General features: G+C 41.9%; 1 protein-coding gene across 4 annotated transcripts in view; it reads left to right on the forward strand.

The window, feature by feature from the left end:
• LOC126268226 (ataxin-2 homolog) overlaps positions 1-27831 on the forward strand; it is a 301295-nt gene that overhangs the window by 176986 nt on the left and 96478 nt on the right. For all 4 annotated transcript variants that reach the window (XM_049973865.1, XM_049973866.1, XM_049973867.1 and 1 more), the window contains one exon: positions 27029-27252. In XM_049973865.1, the coding sequence (XP_049829822.1) occupies positions 27029-27252 (224 nt within the window). The remainder of the gene's footprint in view (positions 1-27028; positions 27253-27831) is intronic.

A 27831-nucleotide genomic window follows, 5' to 3' on the forward strand; every position in this document is an offset into this window, starting at 1 on the left:
GAATCTTGGGCTACTGCCAAATCTGTGAATTACTTAGATATTACCCAGAACATTTTTTCTTCCTACATCAATTTACATTTTCCACTCCTGTCTTTCCAATCCAGCCCAACTGACAACACATGATGACTGTTGTACTTATAACGACTAAAACTGTACGGCTGACCCACTCAGGTGGTATGTGATAGACAGGGAGTCCAGGAGGCTGTGCAGGTCTCTGCCATAGATAGATACAGGCTGCACAAGTGAGAACCAAAATCAAGATGGTGTTCAAAGGTAAGATTATGATCACCATGACTTCTTGTTGGTATCTACTGTGATACTGTTGAATATGTTGAAACATTTTTTTCCGAGCTTCTATAAGCTCGTCTAGAGAACTGAGTGCAGTAGGATCCAAGGTATCATTTAGGGGGACCAGGTTCTTAGCTGGTAACATTTCCAAATCTTTATTGAGCAAGTATAGTAGCAGACACGCTAGATTCAGTTGCATAGCCCTTATTACAGTTGCTGTAAACAAAATAATCTGCTTCAGATTGTCACACTTTGTACCATTTAGTAATATTCCACTGTCCTGCAGCTCTAGGTGCTCAGCAACCTTGCTTGTAGCAATTTGCGATAGTTATCACTGGTTTTACAGAGCATATTCAGAAAGTAAGTGTTCTAGATTTTTATATTTTTTTAGTCGAAAATTTAATTCCAATGTATGCCTTCAGGGAAGTGAAAAAATGATAATCTGTAAGTGCCAAGATCATCTTGTTGGCTAAGGCTGTGTGAGGATGAGCTTTGCTATGCAGCACACACACTCCTCTCATCAACATTCCCCTTCTTTTGTTGAATGCTCCTTTTGATTTTTTTTAGGGTCTTAAAATAACATTGTACATTGATGATCTCCCCCTGAGGCAGAAATTCAATCAAAATGATTCCAAAACTCCGAGGGCTTGATTTCTTTGCCCAAAATCATTGTTTTGAATATTTTGGCATCTGGGGAATTTGTGTGATGCTACTGTGACAACTGTCTTCTTGTCTCAGGCATGTATTATGATCCACCCATGTTTCATCTCCAGTTATGACAGAGCTCAGAAAATCCTCACCTTCCAGTCAAGTCACTCAAGAAAGTATCTGGCGCTATTGCTATAATTTTTCGTATGACGTTCTGTCAGTTGTTTTGCGATCCATCTTGTGCACAGTTTTCAGAATGTCAGTGTTTCTGTGAGTGTCTCTTATAAGAGAGTTCTAGAGAGATGTGTAAACATTGCATAAATTTCATCTGCTGTCAGAAGAGGTCTTCAAAAACATTTTCCTCACATTTTTTGCACCAGCTCATCAGTCCATCATGAACATTTGTTCTGCCTCCACTAAACTACCTACACCACTTACACAAATTCATTCTGTTCAGAACCCTTTTGCCATAGACTGTTTTGATTTAAAATGTAGAAGAAGAAGAAGACAAAAGAAAGAAAGTTGGAAAAGTTCAATGTTATTCCTTCCATACGTAGGTAGCAAATCACAGGACGTGGCTCGCACTGACAGCATTTCTTACCAACATCTTTTACACAACTGGGCACTACAACACTACAATGTGAGTTTACATACTACTGTGTTCCTTCAATGATTTCTGTGGTCAGGGGATTGCCATCTACCACTCAGTGGTGGCAATGCCTAAAAAAAAAAAAAAAAAGTAACCTAGCGTATTATGAGCACATTAAACTTACTTTATGAGCATGTCTCATATACTGAATAGACCCAGTGTATGCATGCCCTTTGAAAACAAACGTTTGCTGTGTGAGGATGTCCCAGGAGTACCCTTCTGCCCATGTTCCTCCGAGAAACACCTCCATTTCAAATTTCCCCGTGGCAGTCTGGGTCATCGTGGATGATCATACTGTAACCTGCTCTGCTTGGCAATACTGCCGTTTGTCTGTTGTCATTAATGCTTGGTTTTTCTTAACTGGTGTAAACAGCAGAATTCCCATCATCCTGATTTGCACAAACTTTTTCAGGGTCCTCTACCCTACAGGGTATGGGTGAATCTCGTAGCTCTCATATCAGTTGTTGCTACCTACTACCACGAAATAAATTAGTATGTGTGAGTGGGTGCATCATCAATGACCTCTCACTAACAGAAGATGGTAGTATCAGGATAAGGATTTCTCTTCTGGAGGCACAGTGAACTCCAGCACAGCTGGAAATCCTACCATGCCTGACACAAGCTAGCTGGAAATTGAATCAGTGGAAGCAAGATAGGGGTTAACTGTCTCTGCTGAGTAGTGGCTGTCTCTGCCAAGGTTCTGTTACTTTTTAACTCCCTCTGTACCTGAACCAGTGTGTCATTTATCTGCCATAGGTTAGTGGTGTGTGCTGTTCCAAACACAGGTTTCAACAGTCTACCTCCTGCATCTATCCACTTCCACTCCACCTCAATCATTTCAATGTGTGTGGTGCCAAGTCTGCAGCTTGTTGCAGCTGCTCTTTCAGGTGCTGGTATGAAATATGCAATACCTGGTACTCCCCTTTTATTTCATTTAATAACCCACTTTTGCCAGCTTCTTGGTGCAACTCCAAGAAAGTTTCGTCTAGATTCCAATCCTCATTTCTTATTCTCCATGCATCGTATGCCAGTTTCAGTGCGAACTGGTGATTTGTCATGACGATGTTCTCTTGTCATTAGAGAAGCATCCCCTCTTCCAGTGGCCACGCCTGCAATGTGCCTACCCCTCCACACCTGTGATGGTACAGAAGCACCAGTAATATGATGCACCTCACATTCATCCTTGCTGGTGATGTTACCTGCTGCAGGGAAGCTTTAAACACTCTCCCCTCCTCGGCCTTAAAGTATATGACAGTGCGTGCGTAGCGTGGGTGGATGTAGCCTGTCTCCTCCTCCCCTTACGATCTTCTGCCCCCTTTTTTGGGAGTGGTGCCAGTAACACTGGTAACAAATCTGATGCACCTAAAAAGAGGACAGACGTGTACAACCATTGTACACTATGTGATCAAAAGTATCCGAAAAACCCCAAAAACATATGTTTTTGATAATAGGTGCATTGTGCTGCCGCCTACTGCCAGTTACTCCATATTAGCAACCTCAGTAGTCATTAGACATCGTGAGATAGCAGAATGGGGTGCTCCACGGAACTCATGGACTTCGAATGTGTGATTGGGTGTCACTTGTGTCATAGGTCTGTACGTGAGCTTTCCACACTCCTAAACATCACTAGGTACACTGTTCCCTATGTGATAGTGAAATGAAAATGTGAAGGGACACACACAGCACAAAAGCTGACTGACAGAGACTGCTGACAGTTGGAGAGCATCATTATGTGTAATAGGCAGACATCTATCCAGACTATCACACAGGAATTCCAAACTGCATCAGGATCCACTGCAAGTACTGTGACAGTTAGGCAGGATCTGAGAAAATTTGAATTTCGTGATTGAACGTGTGCTCATAAGCCACACATTACACCAGTAAATGCCAAGCGATGCCTTGCTTGGTGTAAGGAGTGTAAACATTGGACGATTGAACAATGGAAAAACGTTGTGTGGAGTGACGAATCACGGTACACAGTGTGGCGATCCAATGGCAGGGTGTGGGTATGACAAATGCCTGGTGAACGTCATCTGCCAGCTTATGAAGTGCAAACAGTAAAATTCGGAGGCTTTGGTGTTATGGTGTGCTCGTGTTTTTCATGGAGGGGCTTGCACCCCTCGTTGTGTGGCATGGCATTATCACAGTACAGGCCTACAATGATGTTTTAAGCACCTTCTTGCTTCCCACTGTTGAAGAGCAATTCGGGGATGGCGATTGCATCTTTCAACACGTAGAGCTCATGGTCATAATGCACGGCCTGTGGTGGAGTGGTTACATGACAGTAACACCCCTGTAATGGACAGGCCTGCACAGAGTTCTGACCTGAATCCTATAGAACACCTCTGGGATGGTTTGGAACACCGACTTCATGCCAGGCCTCACCGACTGACATCGATACCTCTCCTCAGTGCAGCACTCCATGAAGTATGGGTTGCCATTCCCCAAGAAAGCTTCCAGCACCTGATTGGACGTATGCCTGTGAGAGTGGAAGCTGTCATGAAGGCTAAGAGGGTGCCAAAACCAAATTGAATTCCAACATTACCAATGGAGGGCGCGATGAACTTATAAGTAATTTTCAGCCAGGTGTCCAGATACTTTTGGTAACATAGTGTATGCATTAGAAGCTGTGGCTTAACATTCATCAGTGAGATCATTGTGACTACTTGATACTGAACTTGATACTGGGTAATGAATTTCATTTTTCCCCTCAGGCGTGTGGACTTGTCAACATTACTTACTGACCCATGTTTCTCAGGTTGCTTTGTACTGTGATACCCCATCTATTCTTGATATTCAGAGCCTTCATATTGGCTTTCCATGCAAAATTTCACACCGGCTTCTTTCCAGCTTTATGTTTGATTTTCTCATGGAAATCACATTTTAAGCACCTGGCAGCGCACAGAAAAAACGAGTACCTGCATCTTTCTCCATGAGCTCTGATTTTCTTCATTTTATTTTGGTGTTTGTTTCTCCCTATGTAGGCCAGTGTTGACAAAATATTTGCATATTTGGAGTAGAAGGTTAGTGATTGAAATTTCGTGAGAATATCTCACTGCAGTGAGAAATGCCTTTGTTGTAATGATGTCTAGTCCAAGTCCTGTATCATGCCCCTAACACTTTCGTGCTATTTCTCAATGATACAAGATGTGCTACTCTTCTTTGAAATTTCTCGATATACTCCATTAATCCTATTTGATAAGGATCCCACACTGCACAGCAGTACTCCACAAGAGGACGAACAAGCATAATGTAGGCAGCCTCTTTAATAGATCTGTTGCATCTTCTAAGTCTGCAGCCAATAAAATGCAGTCTTTGGTTGGCCTTCCCCACAGCATTTTCTGTGTGTTCTTTCCAATTTAAGTTGTTTGTAATTTCTAGGTATTTAGTTGAATTTATGCCCTTTAGATTTCAATTCATATAGTGTGTAATCAAAGTTAAAAGGAATCCTTTTAGCACTCATGTGGATGACCTCACACTTTTCATTATTTAGGGTCAATTGCCAGGTTTTGCACCATACAGATATCTTTTCTAAATCATTTTGCAACTTGTTTCGAACTTCTGGTGGCCTTACTAGACGATAAATGACAGCATCATCTGTAAACAACCTTAGACAGTTTCTCAGATTGTTTCCTAAATCATTTATATAGGTAAGGAACTAACTTGGGGAACACCAGAAATCACTTCTGTTTTACAATGACATTCTGTCATTTACTATGAACTGTGATCTCTGTGACAGGAAATCATGAATCCAGTTACATAAAGGAGACAGTATTCCATAAACAGACAATTTCACTACAAGCCACTTGGGTGGGACAGTGTCAAAAGCCTTTTGGAAAGCTAGTAATATGGAATCAGTTTGTAATACCTTGTCAATAGCATTCAACACTTTGTGTGTGTGTAAAGAGCTAGTAATGTTTCAAAAGAACAATGTTTTTTAATCCCGTGTTGACTGTATGTTAATAGACTGTTCTCTTAAAGGTGATTCATAATGTTCGAACACAATATATGTTCCAAAACTCTGCTGCATATCTATGTTAATGATATGGACCTGTAATTTGCTGGATTATTCCTTTTGCCTTTCTTGAATAGTATTGTGACCTGTGCAATTTTCCAGCCTTTGAGTACAGATCTTTCATTGAGCAAGTGGTTGTATATGGTTGTTAAGTGTGAAGCTATTTCATCAGCATACTCTGAAAGGAATCTAATTGGTATACCGTCTGGACTGGAAGACTTGCTTTTATTAAGTGATTTAAGTTGCTTCACTACTTCAAGGATATCTGCTGCTAAGTCACTCAAATGATGAAGGCATTTTCCAGCCATACACTACTCCATATGGTGATGTGCCCATACTTTCATGGATCATAAAGATATGACAAGATATGGTAACAGAGCATCCCAGTCATTGTTATGGCTATTCGCACAGTGACTTAGCAATTTCTCTGTTGTCTTTTCTGCTGTTCATCTGCAGATGTAATTCGCTTGCCCTTAACTTATGATTTAATTCTTGCATAAAATTGGTGCTCTGATCTGTAATTAATGTTTCCAGAGCACTCAACTTCAACAACTAATTGTACACAGAAGCCTGTGCCACTGTGTTGGCCTGTTGATTCAAGATAGCTACCATTCCCACATAGTGTGAAAAATGATTTGTTATTATCATGGTCTAGCCATTCGCCACTAGCATGTATAAAAAGATCCTGAAATGTTCATACTAACCATTTCAAAAAACTTATTAGCTTCCAGAAACTTTTGCAGTAAAATATGCTGATGGCTCAACTGGGCATGTTGTGCGAATAGTGCGCAGTTTTTAAAATTTTGTTCCACATCCTGTTTCTGTATATGCTACAAGTATGGTCAGTTACATGCTTTACATACATCCCTTAAAATATCTTGCCGCCACCTGAAAACCTAATGCCACCAAACCTAGCAAATCTGACTCATTCCCCCCTACTGCAGATAGCTTATAATAAAGAGGGTTTAATTGCCTCTTTCCCTTGACTCCTAAATTTGGCACAGACACATGCGTGCCTTTGTCCCTTCCATCCACTAGGCCAGTTAGACACAATAACACCTCTGCACATGTTTAAGCTGTGCTAAAATTCATTGGGAGCATGGCTTGGTGGGCCTGGCCCCCCATTGCAGTTTAACAGTTTGTTATAGCCATTCCACCTCTCCCTATCCTGCCCTGTATTCAGTGAACAGTCCCATTTCTGATGTCATAATTTCCCACATTTTCTACACTGTGGCCTACAGCAATCCTGTCATATATGACTCAAACTTCCACAATGGTAAGACGTGATGTCAGTGAAAAAACTACCTCTTCTATGCCAGACTTCAGTTACTCATTCTTATGGCTCGAGCTATGTCCTACAGAAATTATGTGTGTACTTTTCTCAGAGCATATTGGGAGGTAACCCCACAAAATAGCATTTAACCTCCCTTGTCCTGCTTCTTGCAGGACACTATTTGTTTCATTGCTCTTCATTAATTCATAGACATTAACATTCAGTATCCTTCTTCTACCCACAAAACGTTTGATGGTTCTGCCCTGTCTTTACCACACACCATTTAACTGCACCCAATAATAACTACAATTGTTTTGTCTTGTGTCACTGTACTGAGACTTCCCTTGTGATTTCAAAAGTTTGAGCATTTCTTAGGCCCTCATAGTACATAACACATGTTTTTGGATCTGCTACCAAACATACAATGAAACGCCAAAGAAATTGGTATAGGCATGCATATTCAAATACATAGATATGTAAACAGGCAGAACACAGCACTGCGGTCGACAGTGTCTCTACAAGACAACAAGTGTGTGGCGCAATTGTTACATTGGCTACTGCTGCTATAATGGCAGTTTATTGAGATTTAAGTAAGTTTGAATGTGGTGTTATAGTCAGCACACAAGCAATGGGCCACATCACCTCCATGGTGGGGATGAAGTGGAGATTTTCCTGTATTTTGCAAGTGTACCGTGAATATCAGGAATCCGATAAAACATCAAATCACTGACATCGCTGTGGCCAGGAAAAGATCCTGTAACAACGGGATCAGGACCAACGACGACTAAAGAGAATTGTTCAACATGACAGAAGTGCATCCCTTCCACAAATTGCTACAGATTTCAGTGCTGGGCCATCAACAGGTGTCAGCATGTGAACCATTCAACAAAACATCATTAATGCATGCTTTTGGAGCTAAAGGTCTACTCGTGTACCGTTGATGACGGCACGACACAAAATTTTACATCTCACTTGGGCCTCTCAACACTGACATTGGACTGTTGATGATTGGAAACATGTTGACTGGTCGGACGAGTCTCATTTCAAATTGTATCGAGCGAATGGAGATGTACGGGTATAGAGTCAAATCATGAATCCGTGGACTCTGCATGTCAGCAGGGGCCTGTTCAAGCTGGTGGAGGTTCTGTAATGTTATGGGATGTGTGCAGTTGGAGTGATATTGGACCCCTGATAAGACTCCAATGGTGACGTGTACACCCCACAAGTCCATAATTGCTACAGAGGGGCTCCAGGTCTGAGTTTAAACACTTCCACTGTCCACCACACTCCACAGACATGAACATTATTCAGCATATCTGGGATGCCTTACAACATGCTGTTCAGAAGATATCGCCACCCCCTCCTACTCTTATGGATTCATGGACAGCCCTGCAGGATTCATGGTGTCACTTCCCTTCAGCACAATTTCAGGCATTAGTGAAGTTCATGTCATCTTCGCAACTGCCAGAAAATTGTCCCCAAATGCTAACACATCCACTTCTGCCTTACCTGAAAAAGGATCAAGTAGGCTAGTTGTACTGGCATGTAGGATGACTGCCAACAAACCAGACAAGGATGTGTCCTCTTTAAAATTACCTAACTCCCTGTGCAAATCTATAACATTTGACCTCATTTAAGCCACTTGATCCAGCAAAGAAAGAACTGCTTCCTGAGTGGTAACCTTCTGTTCCCTTGATGTACTCGTTGCAAAACCTGTATCTTGCACAGAATATAATAGGACAAACAGAGGGGAATACTTAATATTAATAGTACCGTAACACATCCCGCCATGACTATATTTTTATGCCTATGTGCCAACCATGCACACTCGTTCCATTCCACGGCAAATTACATTGCATACAACTATCCTGGTGCACATTGGCTTATGTGCCTCTAATAAGTGTTCTCTTTAAACTTTGCTCAAATTTATACCTGAGTCAACTTTCATGAACAGTACTTTAAAACCAACTCTCTAGCGTAACTATTCCACTGTTGCAAACTCACACAGATGAAAAGCAGACGGGTGGGGAGTGGGGGGTGGGGGAATGCATCTTCAGTCACTACACTGTGGTGAGGATCCTTTATGCTGAGCCACAATGAAGTCAATGACTCTTCTGATACCAGTTATTAAAGTTTCAGACTGTTCCATTGGCTGTTGACACTGTTAAATGCCAGATGCCAAGTCCGGAGGTGAGCAGGACATTGAGTGTGAGAGATCAGTTCCTTGGCAGTCGCAGAATCAGAAATGCAGCTAAATCAAGATCATATTTTATTTAGCAAGATCTGATACAGTAGCCCCAGGCAGTATCTCAATAGCGTGCATAGACCTGAGGTGGCAGAACGTGGCTGTGTCACGCAGAGAGGTGCGTAAACATCGAATGCTGGTAGCGAGAGGCAAGCAGTCAGGAGCGAAGTGCCCTCCAGGTGCAGACTGAAAACCCAGAGCTGCTTGGAGACACCCATTAGTTGGTTGATGAAAGCCTGGAAGGAACCCCAGTCATACAGCACCCACTCAGACACTGGCAGTATCAGAACTAGGAGCAGCCTATACATGAGCAGCTAGTGGAGGTGTGACTAATTCTAGATGAGGCTGAGTGACCCACTCGGGCTGACAGCTGGTGTGGAGTAGTTCTTGGTATAGTCGGCAGTCAAAGACATATTGCTTGGTTTGGAGGGGTGAGCGCTTGTGGAAAATTTTGCCCAACTTGTTGTGACTGAGCCGCCTTACTGGTCACGTAGTGGCCGAGGTGACACAGTGTCAGGTGGGCACGTGGTAACCTCACATGCCACTGCAGTGGGCTAGTGTCTCAAATTGTGCTGCCTGAAGTATTATTGCGACTCCGACAGCAGAATTTCATGGGCAGCCAACTGGCCCCTCTGGCCTTGAGTTGTCTGGTTTGCTAGGAAAGGTATTGGTGCAGCACATTAATCATTTCTGATTATTTTACCTTTAGAGATAGTTTCCCAGACCAAGGGAGAGAGTATGCCCAGAACCTCTATCCACTCCTTTGCCATCTTTGAAAGGATCATTGGCAGAACTGGGGTAACTCCTTATAGAGGATATCTACAACTGCCATGTTGTTTATTTTTTTTATTCAAAACTAGCTGAGAAACCCAGCATTACCCAAATATTTATTTATTCCAATCTTCTGTAAGTCCAACTATTCCTTCCCCCCCCCCCCCCCCCCCATCTCTCTCTCTCTCTCTCTCTCTCTCTCTCTCTCTCTCTCTCTCTCTGTCTGTGTCCAGTAGTTCGTTGATGACAGTGTGGAAGGAACCCCAGTCACACTGGCAGCTTCAGGGTTAGGAGCAGCCTATACACCTCCTGTCCACCTCCTCCTCTCTCTAACCACCTCCTCCTTCCCCTCTCTGTATCCATCCCCCTCTCTCTGCCCATTTTCTCAACCCCCCCCCCCCCCCCAAGCCCCTCTCGGTCCATTCCTCCTCCCCCTCTCTAGTCCATTTCCTCCTCCTCCCCTTATCTTGTCCACCTCATCCACCTTCTCTGTCCATCTCCCCCCCCCCCCCCCCCTCTGTCTGTGCATCTTCTCAGTCCCCCTCTGTCTGTCCACCTCCTCCTCTGTCCATAACCTCCACACCCACTCTAATGGGGTTGGCGATTTACCCTTATAGTATTTCTTCTTATGTAGTGAGTAATATTGTGTACCAAGTTTGGTTGAAAGCCACACAGGGGCTTAACATCTGTGTATGTGACAGCATTGCACACATATATGTATATTTGGTTGAAATAGCTTCAGTGCTCCTGAGTTATGGTTCAGTGCCACCTCAATTTTATTCCCAATGCTTTGGGATGTATGTGTCTCTTAAGTCCAAAGTGCTTCTTTCTAGATAGTAACTAACTAGTAAATCCTGGAAACTTAAAAGTATTGAACTCTGTACAAAACTGCTTCAAACTTATGATGACTTTACAAATGAGTTAATGCATTGATAACCATGTAAGCAAGAAAAAGTTGAGAAAAGGTTTGAAATTATTTTTAAAATTTGTTAGAATCTGTGCTAAGTGGATGAGTAGAATCTGGGTACTTTGCAAACCATTTTAAGAACACACAGTTTTCCATGCATCTCAGTTTTTGCTGGTACATTCACCGGTATATGTGGATACTATTTGCAAATGTGTTGTAAATAGAGTTAGCAGTAAAGAAATAACAAATGAAAACATCATGCTTGCCGTGACAGTTTTATTGCATGAATGGCAAAAAATATACTAAGTGACAAACCTTTTTCCTTTCACCATTTTGTGGGGGGATGTCAGCGGTAAAAAGTATCTTAATTTGTTTCAAATTATGTATAAAATTGGTTGCCAGTCTCTAAGTGTTCTGTTCTCAAACGCTGGATGAGTATAGTCTGGATATTTATGCTCAGTGCACTATGCTTCTTTTTCACTCCCCCCTTCATTGAGAGTTGGTGGTTCGTACCTCCATGATGCTTCTTTCCAGATAGCAAGTGATATGTTAAGTTTGTCTGTGATAATGATAGAAGTTGAAGGAATGAATTGAAGACATGTCAGGAAAAACGGGCTAACTCTCAAATGTAAAAGCTTAGAGATAAGTGTTGCCATCGGTTGCTGGGTAAGGGAACTATCAAAATTGACACTGGTCTCCCCCCCCCCCCCCCCCCCCCCCTAAATATCACTTAGGGGTGAGACCAATGTCAATTTTGATAGGTCTCCTACCCAGCAATAGATGACAACACTTACAAACTTTACTTTCATTTTCACTCAGTTAATACTCGACAGATATCAAACCTGTATTTGGATCAGACTTTCTTAACTCTAGTGCAGAAGGGCGTGCAGTATACTGCTGCATCCATATATGTAACTTGCCACTCGGTAGATGGCTTACTAAAAGAGTGGACAAGCAGCTACTGTGCTACAGATTGCCTGAATTTACACTTAGTTACAAAACATGAGATTAAACCTCTTAAGTAGAAAACACACACGAAATACATTGCAAGAGCTATTTATCCAGTTTCCTTGTATTTAACACTTTTTGCATTCCAATGACTTAATTACTTTTCCCCCACAATAAATCATGGTTGCAGCGTTTTGGAAAGGACACTTTCTTGATATTTGACTGTAGTACACTAAAGAAGCACTGGTGATTTATACACTTTTTTCAACAAATAAATCATTTATATGTAAGTCAAAAAGACATATATTTAACTAATGTTTTTATTTAATATGCTTCCCTTTTATCTCATATACCTTACCCAATCTTCCCCTTTTGAGCCAGTATGCGGCTGCTCTGTGTCTGATGGTTATGTCAGTTGCATATCTTGCACGTACAATGCCAAATGTTCCTGCCATTCTGAGTAATACACCTCTTTGTCCCTGTCTCTCGATGGTTTTTTGAGTCATGAGTGATAATCACTGTGCCCAGGCACTTCCTGCAAAACACATTATAGGTTCAAAGAGGGCTGTATAATACATTCACAGTGTCTGTAATGATAGTCTGTAGCGAGTTGAGTTTAGTGTGACAAGTTTGTGCACTAGTCTTGTCGCTTTTTCAGCTGTAAGCCCTATGTGCTCGTTGAATGTCAGTCGTTCGTCAAGGTGTATCCATAGCTATCTTCTTGTTTTCCTCTGTATCCTAGTGTTGTTCAGCCTAATGGTAGTGCAAGGCCTCTTTGATGGGTAAATGTACTGTCTTGTTTTCCACAATTGTGAGCTTCTTATGGCTGCACCAGTCACTTATTTTTATAAGGAGTTGTGTAGCCTTGCTTTTGCATTGTATTCTTGATTTGGCAGTTACTACTACTAACAAGTCATCAGCATAAACTGCTATTCCCTTCACCCTATCATCTTGTTTAGGAGTGGTTCTGTGGCAATATCCCAGGAAATTGGTACACAGATTGAGCCTTGTGGACATCCTTTTGTTATTTTCTTGATAACTTTGTGTTCGTTCTTGCTATTGCACAACCCTGTCTTTGCAGTAGTTGTGTAAGCTGTTGTATAAGACTGTTAAGTGTCTGCCTCTCTCATAGCCATGCAAACAACGCATGTCACCAGAGATTGCTGAAGGCACCTGCTAAATCGACTGCTATTGTTACTGCGGATTTTTCTTGTATGTCCTGTATTATATCCAGTGTGCACTTAACTACATCATCTATTGATCATCTTGATCTGAAACCATACTGATGTGTACTAAGGTGAAAGAGTGCCCTGGATGACTGTAGTCGATTATACAGGAGCCTCTCCTGCACCTTAGCCAATGTGTTCAAGAGGCAGACGGGCCTGTAAATCTTTGGGTCTGTTGGGTCCTGATCCTCTTGATTTTTTTATTATTACTACGTTCACTATTTTCCACATAGCAAGGACCCTGTCTTGCAGCAGTGCTTCATTCAGTAATGCTATTAGAAACAACAATATTTTCTAGCGTTTCTGAGTGTGTGTCATCTGGACTGGGAGTCTTCTAATTCTTTAATTGTTTTATTGCTCATGCTACCTTGTCGTGGGCAAATGGGACAGTAACAGGACCATTTGTGTAGGTGTTCTCCATTTGTCTTCCTAGGTCTATGTGATGTTGCTGGTCATTCACTTTTTTGTTATCAGGGAGAAGCTTGTTTGGTAGGTACACTGCGGAACATATCCAGCCTCTTGTATAAGTGCTGTATGTGTGCATAAGAGCTGACAGTACTGTAAATATGAATATGAGTAAATGTGAGACATGAAAATAAGACGTCATGAGTGGATTATATTATGAAAAATGTTTCTTTTAAAATGCAAAGAGGAAGTGGCCGGTGGAGGGGAATGGGGCTTGAATACTACACATGGGGTGGCAAAATCCCTGTGGCCCACGCCCTGCTTGTCCATCTCCTCCTGCTTCCTGCCACCCCTCCCTCTCTCTGTCCATCTCCTCCTGCTTCCTCTCTCTGATCATCTCCTCCTCCTCCTCCTCCTCCTCCTCCTCCTCTCCCCTCTCTCTGATCATCTCCTCCTCCTCCTCCTCCTCCTCCTCTCCCCTCTCTCTGATCATCTCCTCCTCCTCCTCCTCCTCCTCCTCCTCCTCCTCCTCCTCCTCCTCATCTTCTCCTCCCCCCTCTTTGTTTATATACGTGTACATGTCCTCTACCTCTTCCGTCCATCCCTTCATTCTCCCTCTCTCTGTCATCGACTCCCCATCCTCCTCTCTGTCCATCCACTCCCCCCCTCTTCCTGTCCATCCACTCCCCCCCTCTTCCTGTCCATCCACTCCCCCCTCCCTCTTCCTGTCCATCCACTCCCCCCTCCCTCTTCCTGTCCATCCACTCCCCCCCCCCCCCCTCTTCCTGTCCATCCATTCCCCGCTCTTCCTGTCCATCCACCACCTTCTTCCTGTCCATCCACCCCCTTCTTTCTGTCTATCCACCCCCTTCTTTCTGTCTATCCACCCCCCCTTTTTCTGTCCATCGGCCCCCTTGTTTCTGTCCATCCACCTTCCCCCCTTTCCTCCTGTCCATCCACTACTTCCAACCTCTCTTTCAGTCCATCCACTTCTACCCCTCTTTTTATCCTCTTCTCTTCTATCTGTCTCCTCTGCCACCTCTCTCTCTATATCCACATCCTACACCCTCTCCTCTCCTCTCCTCTCCTCTCCTCTCCTCTCCTTCCTCTCTCTCTCTCTCTCTCTCTCTCTCTCTCTCTCTCTCTCTCTCTCTCTCTCTCTCTCTGTCCATTTCATCCACTTCCCCCTCCCACTCTCTCTGTCCCTCTCTTTCTCTTGGCTCTCTCTGTGCACCTCATATGTCACATCCCCCCCCCCCCCCTCCTCTTTCCCCCAGTTGGAGCTAGAAGGTTCTTCATCTCACACTACTTCTTTCTGGACAGTAAGTGTTATGTTTACCAAGTATGGTAAATAATTTTATACACACACAGCACTTACATACATTCATATATAAATATGCTTGTGTCTGTGTGTGATCCTTTCATCTTTCCTTTTCCTTCCCTCTTTCCTGATGAAGCAGCCGCCGGTTGCGAAAGCTCGAAATTCTGTGTGTGTGTTTGTGTGTTTTATTCATTGTGCCTATCTACCGGCGCTTTCCCGCTTGGTAAGTCTTGGAATCTTTGTTTTTAATATATATATATATATATATATATATATATATATATATTGGCTGGAATCGAGGGTGTTAACCAGGACTCTTTGATTTAGCCAAAGGTGCTATATACCTTTAGACCACAGTCCTGATTTTTTATATAATTTGGATTGACATCAGACTTCAAACTGAAATAACTACCTTTATTGCCAAGGCATATGCTGCCTTAAATAAATTAAACCCAGAGGTACGGACATCCCATGATTTATGTCTGAATACCAAACTAGGCATGTACCAGGGGATGATCTTGTCCTTTTTATTGTTTCCCTCTGTGAATTGGAACCTTTATAAAGATACATTTAAACATTATAATAGTATATACCCTGAACAGCCAAAGAAACTGGTACACGTACCTAATATTGAGTGGGGCCCCCTTGAGCACGCAGAAGTGCCACAGCATGATGTGGCGTGGACTCGACAAATGTCTGAAGTCATGCTGGAGGGAACTGACACTATGAATCCTGCAGGGCTATCCACAAGGGGGTGGAGATCTCTTCTGAACACTAAATTGCAAGGAATACCAGATATGCTCAGTAATGTTTGTGTCCGGAGAGTTGTGGCCAACAGAAGTGTTTAACCTCAGAAGAGTGTTCCTGGAGTCACTCTGTAGCAATTATGGACTTATTTGGAGTTGTGTTGTCCTGCTGGAATTGCCCAAGTCCATCAGAATGCACAGTGGACATGAACATGAATGAATGGATGCAGGTGATCAGACAGGATTCTTATGTATGTGTCACCTGTAAAGCCATATCTAGATGTCTCAGGGGCCCCATATCACTCCAACTGCACGTGCTCCACACCATTACAGCGCCTCCACTAGCTTCAATGGTCCGCTGTTGACATGCAGAATCTGTGAATTCATGAGGTTGTCTCCATACCCGTACACACTCATTCACTCAATACAATGTGAAACAAGACTCATCGGACCAGGCAACATGTTTCCAGTCATCAACAGTCCAATATTAGTGTTGACAGGCCCAGGTGAGACATAAAACTTTGTGTTGTGCAGCCCTCTACATCTACATCCATACTCCGCAAGCCACCTGACGGTGTGTGGCGGAGGGTACCCTGAGTACCTCTATCGGTTCTCCCTTCTATTCCAGTCTCGTATTGTACGTGGAAAGAAGGATTGTCGGTATGCTTCTGTGTGGGCTCTAATCTCTCTGATTTTATCCTCATGGTCTCTTCGCGAGATATACGTAGGAGGGAGCAATATACTGCTTGACTCTTCGGTGAAGGTATGTTCTCGAAACCTTAACAAAAGCCCGTACCGAGCTACTGAGCGTCTCTCCTGCAGAGTCTTCCACTGGAGTTTATCTATCATCTTCGTAACGCTTTCGCAATTACTAAATGATCCTGTAACGAAGCGCGCTGCTCTCCGTTGGATCTTCTCTATCTCTTCTATCAACCCTACCTGGTGCGGATCCCACACTGCTGAGCAGTATTCAAGCATTGGGCGAACAAGCGTACTGTAACCTACTTCCTTTGTTGTCGGATTGCATTTCCTTAGGATTCTTCCAATGAATCTCAGTCTGGCATCTGCTTTACCGACGATCAACTTTATATGATCATTCCATTTTAAATCACTCCTAATGAGTACTCCCAGATAATTTATGGAATTAACTGCTTCCAGTTGCTGACCTGCTATTTTGTAGGTAAATGATAAGGGACCTATCTTTCTATGTATTCGCATCACATTACACTTGTCTACATTGAGATTCAATTGCCATTCCGTGCACCATGCGTCAATTCGCTGCAGATCCTCCTGCATTTCAGTACAATTTTCCATTGTTGCAACCTCTCGATACACCACAGCATCATCTGCAAAAAGCCTCAGTGAACTTCCGATGTCATCCACCAGGTCATTTATGTATATTGTGAATAGCAACGGTCCTATGACACTCCCCTGCGGCACACCTGAAATCACTCTTACTTCGGAAGACTTCTCTCCATTGAGAATGACATGCTGCATTCTGTTATCTAGGAACTCCTCAATCCAATCACACAATTGATCTGATAGTCCGTATGCTCTTACTTTGTTCATTAAACGACTGTGGGGAACTGTGTCAAACGCCTTGCGGAAGTCAAAAAACACGGCATCTACCTGTGAACCCGTGTCTAAGGCCCTCTGAGTCTCGTGGACGAATAGCGCGAGCTGGGTTTCACACGACCGTCTTTTTCGAAACCCATGCTGATTCCTACAGAGTAGATTTCTAGTCTCCAGAAAAGACATTATACTCGAACATAGTACGTGTTCCAAAATTCTACAACTGATCGACGTTAGAGATATAGGTCTATAGTTCTGCACATCTGTTCGACGTCCCTTCTTGAAAACGGGGATGACCTGTGCCCTTTTCCAATCCTTTGGAACGCTTCGCTCTTCTAGAGACCTACGGTACACCGCTGCAAGAAGGGGGGCAAGTTCCTTCGCGTACTCTGTGTAAAATCGAACTGGTATTCCATCAGGACCAGCGGCCTTTCCTCTTTTGAGCGATTTTAATTGTTTCTCTATCCCTCTGTCGTCTACTTCGATATCTACTATTTTGTCAACTGTGCGACAATCTAGAGAAGGAAGCACAGTGCAGTCTTCCTCTGTGAAACAGCTTTGGAAGAAGACATTTAGTAAGTCGGCCTTTAGTCTGTCATCCTCTGTTTCAGTACCAATTTGGTCACAGAGTGTCTGGACATTTTGTTTTGATCCAACTACCGCTTTGACATAGGACCAAAATTTCTTAGGATTTTCTGCCAAGTCAGTACATAGAACTTTACTTTCGAATTCATTGAAAGCCTCTCGCATAGCCCTCCTCACACTGCATTTCGCTTCGCGTAATTTTTGTTTGTCTGCAAGGCTTTGGCTATGTTTATGTTTGCTGTGAAGTTCCCTTTGCTTCTGCAGCAGTTTTCTAACTCGGTTGTTGTACCACGGTGGCTCTTTCCCATCTCTTACGATCCTGCTTGGCACATACTCATCTAACGCATATTGTACCATGGTTTTGAACTTTGTCCACTGATCCTCAACACTGTCTGTACTTGAGACAAAACTTTTGTGTTGAGCCAACAAGTACTCTGAAATCTGCTTTTTGTCACTTTTGCTAAACAGAAAAATCTTCCTACCTTTTTTAATATTTCTATTTACGGCTGAAATCATCGATGCAGTAACCGCTTTATGATCGCTGATTCCCTGTTCTGCATTAACTGATTCAAATAGTTCGGGTCTGTTTGTCACCAGAAGGTCTAATATGTTATCGCTACGAGTCGGTTTTCTGTTTAACTGCTCAAGGTAGTTTTCAGATAAAGCACTTAAAAATATTTCACTGGATTCTTTGTCCCTGCCACCCGTTATGAACGTTTGAGTCTCCCAGTCTATATCCGGCAAATTAAAATCTCCACCCAGAACTATAACATGGTGGGGAAATCTACTCGAAATATTTTCCAAATTTTTCTTCAGGTGCTGAGCCACAACAGCTGCTGAGCCCGGGGGCCTATAGAGACATCCAATTACCATGTCTGAGCCTGCTTTAACCGTGACCTTCACTCAAATTATTTCACATTTTGGATCTCCGTCAATTTCCTTCGATACTATTGCACTTCTTATCGCTATAAACACGCCCCCCCCCTTCACTGTCCAGCCTATCTCTGCGGTATACATTCCAATCCGAGTTTAGGATTTCATTACTGTTTACGTCTGGTTTCAGCCAACTTTCTGTTCCTAGTACTATATGAGCGTTGTGACCGTTTATTAATGAGAGCAGTTCTGGGACCTTTCTATAGACGCTCCTGCAGTTTACTATAAGCACATTAATATTGTTATTCCTTGTTGCATTTTGCCTACTCCTGCCTTGCCGTGTCTCAGGAGGCGTCTTGTCGGGCCTAGGGAGGGAATTCTCTAACCTAAAAAAACCCCATGTGCACTCCACACGTACTCCGCTACCCTCGTAGCCGCTTCCGGCGTGTAGTGCACGCCTGACCTATTCAGGGGGACCCTACATTTCTCCACCCGATAGCGGAGGTCGAGAAATTTGCACCCCAGCTCTCCGCAGAATCGTCTGAGCCTCTGGTTTAAGCCTTCCACTCGGCTCCAAACCAGAGGACCGCGATCGGTTCTGGGAACGATACTACAAATAGTTAGGTCTGATTCCACCCCGCGAGTGAGGCTTTCCGCCTTCACCAACTCCACCAGCCACCTGTACGAACTGAGGATGACCTCTGAACCCAGACGGCAGGAGTCATTGGTGCCGACATGGGCAACAATTTGCAGTCGGGTGCACCCAGTGCTCTCTATCGCCGCCGGTAGGGCCTCCTCCACATCTCGGATGAGACCCCCCGGCAAGCAGACAGAGTGAACACTGGCCTTCTTCCCCGACCTTTCCGCTATTTCCCTAAGGGGCTCCATCACCCGCCTAACGTTGGAGCTCCCAATAACTAATAAACCCCTCCCCCCATGTGCCTGCTCGGACCTTGATGAAGGAGCAGCCACATGTCCACTCACAGGCAGAGCGGGTGATGCCACACGGCCAGCCTCCACATTGACCCTCCGCCTCGTGCGCCGCGAACGCCGCTGAACCCGCCACTCCCCTTGGGGAGAGGGTGGCCCAACCGCGCCCGGTACCCACGAAGATGTCTCGACAGCAGGGACAGTGGGTGAAGCATGTAACACCTGGGGTGTACCTTGCGATGCACCAGACTCCCCACTGCCGCTACACTCTAAGGCAGCAGCCTGAAGACGGCTGACCGCGGCCATCAACACGCTCAGCTGTTCGCGAAGAGTGGCCAGCTCCTCCTGCGTCCGTACACAGCAGCCACACATCCTATCCATCCTAAGAAGTCAATTTACTATAGAGTGTTAATAAATTTTTAAATAGACTGCTAATTCACTAAAGGCGGTTGATTATTGACTAAACTGTGATTGCTAACCACTCCTTGTAGAAAACAAGGAAAATAGCACTACCTGTCTCTGGACTGTATTCAAAACAAACACTAGCACTACTAGAACTATGGCTGACTAAAGGGACTCTCTGACTGTATTCAAAACAAACACGAGATCTATGGAACACTTAATAGCACTCGACTATTAAAGCTTCCTAAAAGCAAAAACACGCAGAAGAAGAAGTGACAAGGAAGAAAAATACAGTTAATACTTAAATTAAGGTAGCTCGCTGCACAGCAGACGTGAAGCAGACGGCAGTTAGGGCGACACTGACACTACTGGCACTATGGCTGACTAAAGGGACTCTCTCTGACTGTATTCAAAACAAACATGAGATCTATGGAACACTTAATAGCACTCGACTATTAAAGCTTCCTAAAAGCAAAAACACACAGAAGAAGAAGTGACAAGTAAGAAAAATACAGTTAATACTTCAATTAAGGTAGCTCGCTGCACAGAAGACGTGAAGCAGACGGCGGTTAGGGTACACGAGTGGGACTTCAGCTCTGAAAGCCCATATTGACGATGTTTTGTTGAATGGTTCACATGCTGACACTTGCTGATGGCCAAGCATTTAAATCTGCAGCAATTTGCGGAAGGGTTGCACTTCTGTTATGTTGAACAATTCTTTTCAGTCGTTGTTGGTTCTGCTGTTGCAGTATCTTTTTCTGAACTCAGCGATGTTAGAGATTTGATGTTTTACAGGATTCCTGATATTCATGATACACTCGTGAAGTGGTCATACGGTAAAATCCCCACTTCATTACTACCTCAGAGATGTTGTGTCCCATTGCTTGTGCGCTAACTGTACCACCACACTCAAACTCACATAAATCTTGATAACCTGCCATTGTACCAGCAGTAACTGATTTACAACTGTGCCAGACACTTTTCGTCTTACATAGGCATTGCTGACTACAGTGCCTTATTCTGCCTGGTTACATGTCTCTGTATTTGAATACGCATGCCTATACCAGTTTCTTTGGCACTTCAGTGTACATGACATCTGTCTGGACAGTACTGAAACTGAAAGGCAAAGTAAAATGATATATGCTGAAGTTCTGCAAAAATGTAATATGCATGGCACAGAATTCTTTGTGGTAAATGGCGTTTTGTGGACACAGTGCAGTGTAGTATCCATAGAGTAACTAAATTTGTATTTTATTCAGAACTTCAGAGTGGCAATTCTAAGCTTGGTGGTCAGTACCTGCACCACTATGATGCATTAAAACTAAATCTAATGTCCTGCAATATCTATTTGGACAACTGATAGCTGTTTGCTTCACAGAATTGTAAGTGGAGATGCAAAATGAAAGAACATGTTTGAAGCATTTGAAAAGACACATGTAGAAGATTCTAAAGCCAAACGCCATGTGAAATTTAAACCCAGCTCACCTATAAAACATTCATGAGAGCATACTGTTATTTTGGCTGATTTGTAACCACATCTTTATCTTAAAGATTGTCTTTTATTGTCACATCACTGAATTAGAAAACTTGCTGCAGCGGATGCATCAAGGTGGATATTAGTGAATATTTTAATGGGTAACTCTAACTCTTGTGGACTGACATGATCAATCTCTCAGATGTTTGGAGCTAGAAGTATATACTTCTATTTGGATAGGCTGACCATACTGTAAAGCGAAAAAACTTATCACTTGTGTTTATACTTTATTCATAACTTCTTATCACTCTTCTAGATTACCTTTCTTGTCAGTTGTCATGATATTTTGGAATCGATAACAGGCCTCTGACAATGCTGCAGCAGAAAAACCTATAGTAAAATATATCTACATTTTGTGAACTGGAATGGAACATGTTGCTTCATTATACACAAATAAAGTTATTTTCTTCAGAAATTAAAAGGAATGATTCATACTTTTTATTGTAATAGCTTAGATATATTTTCTGCAATGTTTAGTCACTTACTAGGTGCTTAGGTACAATTTGTTAATCCTAAAAACTGTGTAATTTTAATAATCAGTAATCAGATACAAATGATACATTTCATACTAAAATGTAAGATTTCATTTGCCTGCATACTGTTTTGGCAAGCTTGCATACATACCAAACAGTATTCAATAAGCACTGCTAACACATTCCACATCGCTCACGTTCTCACAAAATTAACGTTCATATTACTGCAGTTTCATTAGGAGAAACGGTGTAAGTGATGCTCCTTTACACCTTCCTTGGTTTGGGTTTTACTTGCACTGAGGGCCATAAAGGGAAGATTGACAAGTTCGGGGAGGGGGGGGGGGGGGGTAGGTAATAAGCTTTTCTTTTCAACATATCTCTTACTCTTTCTTTAGACATAAGATGAGTTAAACCAAATGCTGTAGTCCCATAGTGGGTCTTGTGATAATATGTATTTCTGTACATTCAACTACAAAAAAATATGTTTTTCATAAATATTTTAATAAATAAGAACTGTTATTGCACACATTTATGTGAAAACCAGAACTGTCCTGACAAACCTTGGATGTCTGGTCAGCCTAGTGTGAAGTGGAAATTGGGTCACACACATCAGGCTGTAGGTTATATATATTCTGTATGAGAATGGATGTCAGGTCAGAGTTAATTGGAGACCGTAGTTCCAATCTTCGTGACAGAGTAAATATCAAAATGAAGCAGGTGAAAGGAAATACATATGTCTAAAATATGATGTAAATAAAATAGAAAGAAACTTCCACATGGGAAAAATATATTAAAAACAAAGATTCCAAGACTTACCAAGCGGGAAAGCGCCGGCAGACAGGCACATGAACAAAACACACAAACACACACACAGAATTACGAGCTTTCGCAACTGGCAGTTGCTTCGTCAGGAAAGAGGGAAGGAGAGGGAAAAATGAAAGGATGTGGGTTTTAAGGGAGAGGGTAAGGAGTCATTCCAATCCCGGGAGCAGAAAGACTTCCCTTAGGGGAAAAAAAGGACAGGTGTACACTCGCACACACACACACACATATCCATCCGCACATACACAGACACATTTTCATTTTTCCCTCTCCTTCCCTCTTTCCTGACGAAGCAACTGCCAGTTGCGAAAGCTCGTAATTCTGTGTGTGTGTTTGTGTGTTTTGTTCATGTGCCTGTCTGCCGGCGCTTTCCCGCTTGGTAAGTCTTGGAATCTTTGTTTTTAATATGTCTAAAATATGAGATTGACATGAAGTCCAAAGTGGCTAAGCAGAAATGGGTAGAGGACACATGCATGCCTATAAAAGTATGTATAACTAGGTGAAAGATAAATACTGTCTACAGAAAAATTAAAGAAGTCATTGGAGTAGAGAGAAGCAGCTGTACAAACATCAAGAGCTCAGAGGGAAAACCAATCCTAAGCGAAGAAGGGAAAGCTGAAAGATGGAAGGGATATATAGAGGGGCCATACAAGTGAAATAAAATTGAAGGCGATATTATAGAAATGGAAGAGGAAGTAGATGAGATGAAAGATATGATGCTCCAAGAAAAACTTGACAGAACACTGAAAGACCAAAGTCGAAATGAGATCCCTGGAGTGGATGATACTCCCTTAGGACTACTGATGTCCTTGGGAGAGCCAGATGCGACAAAACAGTTTCACCTGGCATGCAAGATGTAGGAGACAGGAAGTACCTTCTGACTTCAAGAAAAATGTAATTATTTCCATTTCAAAGAAAGTAGGTGCTGCCGGGTGTGAATATTACTTAACTATCAGTTTAATAAGTCATGATTGCAGAATACTGACAAGAATTATTTACCAAAAATGGGAGTCTGGAAAAATATAGGAACATGCAAGGCAATACTGACCCTACAACTCAGGTTAAAGAAAGGCAAAACTACATTTATAGCACTTGTAGACATAGAGAATGCTTTTGACAACAATGGCTGGAATGCACTCTCTGAAATTATGAATGGAGCAGGGGTAAAATACAGGGATCGAAAGGTTCTAACCTGTACAAAAATTACACTACAGTTATGAGAGTCGAAGGACATGAAAGGGAAGCAATGGTTTAGAAGGGAGTGAGACCGGCTTGTAGCCTGTCCGTAGTGTTATTCAGACTGTACATTGACCAAGCAGTAAAGGAAACAAAAATTGAAGAAGTAATTAAAGGTGAGGGAGAAGAAATAAAAACCTTGAGACAAGCAAAGACTTGGATTAGCTACTGAATGTAATGGATAGTGTCCTGAAAGGAGGATATAAGATGAACATCGGCAAAAGCAAAATGAGGGTAATGTAATGTAGTCAAAATAAATCAATTGATGGTGAGGGAATTAGATTAGGAAATGAGAAACTAAAAGTAGTAGATGAGTTTTGCCATTTAGGTAGTAAAATAATCGATGATTGCCCAAGCAGAGAGGATATAAAGTGTAAAATGGTAATGGCAAGAAAAGTGTTTCTGAAGAAGAGAAATTTGTTGAAATCTAGGATAAATTTTAGTGCTAGGAAGTCCTTGCCGAATGTATTTGTCTGGAATGTAGCCATGAATAGAAGTGGAATTTGGTTGATAAGCAGTCGGGTCTAGAGGAGCAAGTTATCACCTGTTTAGTATTGGAAGAAAGTAGGAGGGGCAAAAATTGCAGAGGGAGACCAAAAGATGAATACAGTAAGCAGGTTCCAATGGATGTAGTTTGCTGTAGTCTTTCACAGGTGAAGAGACTTGCACAGAATAGAGTACCACAGAGAGCTGCATCAATCCTGTATTCAGACTAAACACCACAATAATAGCCACCAGGACATAAATCAAGAGCCTTGTCTTTTGCAAGAAATACTGTCATTGACTGATCTGTCCAGGCTCAATCCATGATCCACTTCCACACTTCTTTCAATACCTCGCACACATCCCAAATTCCACTGAACTTCCCATGCTCACCTTGCTGGACAAGCAGTCCTGGAAAGGAGGATGTAGCAGTGAAAGGGTTTAGTTGCAGCACCTGAACTGGTTCCAAAAAGTGTCATTCGCTCATAGTGGAGTGTGCACTGTTATTGAACATGTCAGGTTAAAACTGTGTGCCAGCCTGTACATATACCTAAATCATTGCCTTTTTAGGGGAATTCTATTACTATACGAGCTATTACTATACGACCCACCTTGAACTTAGAGTGCTAGTCCAGAAATTTTGAGTGAAATTCAGAAAATACTCAAGAAGCACTGACAGAATTGAAACAGTCCTAACCTGTCAGATGTGTTAATAGCTTCATACATGTGAAGATAATGTAGATTTTAAATGTATATTTACAGAGGTGCATAGTAGTCAAAATTATTTAGATGAAGGCTATATATTTACCACTGCTGCAGGTTTTTGAATCTCTATTTTTTTGGGAGAATAATGTGTGATTGATTGTATGTCTTCGAATTCCATTTCTTTCTGAGCAATATTTGAAATATATCTACTATAACAAAACAAATGTCAGTCACTTTATATTCCAACTGTATTCTATCATATAGTCCAGTTGCCTTCTTTTTCTTCGTTTCATGAACAACTTTCCTATTGTCTTTCAATATCCATTTCTCACTTAGGTTTCTGAAAGAGGAATTACTATACAATAATCACCTAAGGGCTTTGGAGTGTGGCAGATGTGGCTGACCCTAAGCTATCATGAATGTAATGAAAAAGAATTACTCATAAAATGAGAAGTTATCTCACTTAATATTATTTTTGTTTTTCTAATACTATATTTTCATTTGGTACACAAAATGCATCAATATGTTAATAAAGTGTTTGCAGTATGTGATCACTTTGTTATTTGTATTTAAGGAAATTTTCTTATTTTGCTTACTGTCTTTTCCTGTCTCATTTCTTACTATGTTTCAAATAATTTTACTATGTTTCTTCAGAAGGCTGTTTTCTGGGAAATAGATACATTTTAATGTTCCAGTGATTATATTTAAAAATTTGTAATTCAGCGTGTAATATAATTTAATCATCCAGTGTCCTTAGGAGTGAAGATTGCTTTATTGTTTTGGTGTGCTAAAAGTGTTCTTTGTCCTTTTCGTAAAGATCTGCATTTTTTAAGTATCGATATATATTTACTGCAATACACTTCCGTTCATATAATGGAAAATCCAGGATGGAATAAAGACAATATTATGAAAAGGATAGTTGCTGCTAACCATATAGCGGAGATGCTGAGTCTCAGATAGGTGCAACAAAAAGACTTTCAAACAAGTGAGCTTTTGGCCAAACAGGCCTTCATCAGAATTAAACAACACACACACACACACACACACACACACACACACACACACACACACATTCTCACATAAATGCAACTTGCACACATGACTCAGAGTCTGACCTCTGTGGTCGTGTGTGTGTGTGTGTGTGTGTGTGTGTGTGTGTGTGTGTGTGTGTGTGTGTGTGTGTAAAGCTGACTTGTTTGACAGTCTTTTTGTCGTGCCTACCTGTGACTCAGTTGGTAAGTTCATAGATGTTTTTTTTAACATTTATACATCTCATGAGCTCTCACATAGTGTGATTAAGTTATTATTGTATAATATATCTCGTTTTACACTCAGACTTTACCAGTCATCTAGAAGTTAGTATTCTGTGACTGAATGAGGAGCCCATCAAAATCCACTCTTGTACATTGCTTTGTGCCTTAATCTGGAAGTATAAGTTTATTCGTATCCACTGTCCTATAATCTTTTTCTCAGTTAATTTTTCTGTGCATTCCAAACGACAGAAAAGGTACTCTCAGGCTCGTCTATTTCAAGAGTCATGCCTTGATGTCCTTTCCTTCTAGTGAGCTTAGTTTTTTATCCATGGGTTGTGTATAATCTTTTGTGTGTTTGAAGTTTTGTGTGTATTAATATTTGAGTGACTGTTCACATTACTGCAGAAAATTATTAGAATCATATAACCTGTCATGGGTTTATGAAACAGTAGGTGCCATTTCAATACTAGAAGTACAGAAGATGACATAACTTATTATTACATTACCATGTTATCTATTTTTTACAAGTTTTGGAAATATCTATTAACAACACAAATCAAGTTCAATAGCAATATCCTTTTTTTTCGTTTACCAGATAAATGTGTATATTGTATGTAGGTGTGGACAAAGCAACAAAAATTGTTCATTAGAAATATCTAAATAGATAAAATAACGAATGTGTCTGATCATTACACTTAAGTGGGCATCATCTTTTCAGGAAAACCACCATCAGCAAAACGTAATAGGTGGCTGGTGCGACAGCCGCGTGTCAAGAAAGAGGGTGATGCAGGTCAGGAGGAAGTTGAGCTTACTGCTCCTGCAGCTTTATCACCAACTGTGCCCAGCCCTTCACCCCAAGTAACAGAGATGCAAACCACAGTTGTGACACCAACCACCACTGTTCAGCCTCAGCATTCACCGCCTCAGCAGCTGCTCCTTGCGGTCAGTCTACAGCCACAATGTTTATGTCTTATGTCAAGTTCTAATTTTTATATAGCTCCTTAAAAGAATATCAGGAAGAGACAGAGGCAAGCTGCAAGCAGATGAATTAGTTAAGTTGCAAATTTAACTGTTTCAGAATCTTTAAAGAATTATTACAACACATTAATAGATATTATCATCTGATGTAAAATTTGCTGTATATGTTTTACTTATGACACCCTAAACCTTAGAGAAAAAGAAATGTTATGAGAGAGTAATCATTATTACACATGCACATACCGTCTGTCATCACTGCACTATGACCACCTATCCAATACTTGACATGTCTCTGTAGAAGAGCTAAAGGGCCAGTGTAGCAATGACACACTTTTAGTAGGTGTACCTGTGGTAATACCAACCGTACTATGTTTTCTGTGACTACAGTGCCCGAGTAAGAATAGAGGAAAATTGTAGTGAAAATACATGTCGTTCATGGAAGACCGACAGGTGCTCGGAAGGAATGAGAGTCAGTTAGCTAGAGGGTCACTGTGGTTTTCTTTAATTAGTCTTGTAAAGAAATACACAGTGGAAACAGTTAAA

This window comes from Schistocerca gregaria, chromosome 4 (assembly GCF_023897955.1).
Source record: "Schistocerca gregaria isolate iqSchGreg1 chromosome 4, iqSchGreg1.2, whole genome shotgun sequence".
NCBI classification, from domain to species: Eukaryota; Metazoa; Arthropoda; class Insecta; order Orthoptera; family Acrididae; genus Schistocerca; species Schistocerca gregaria.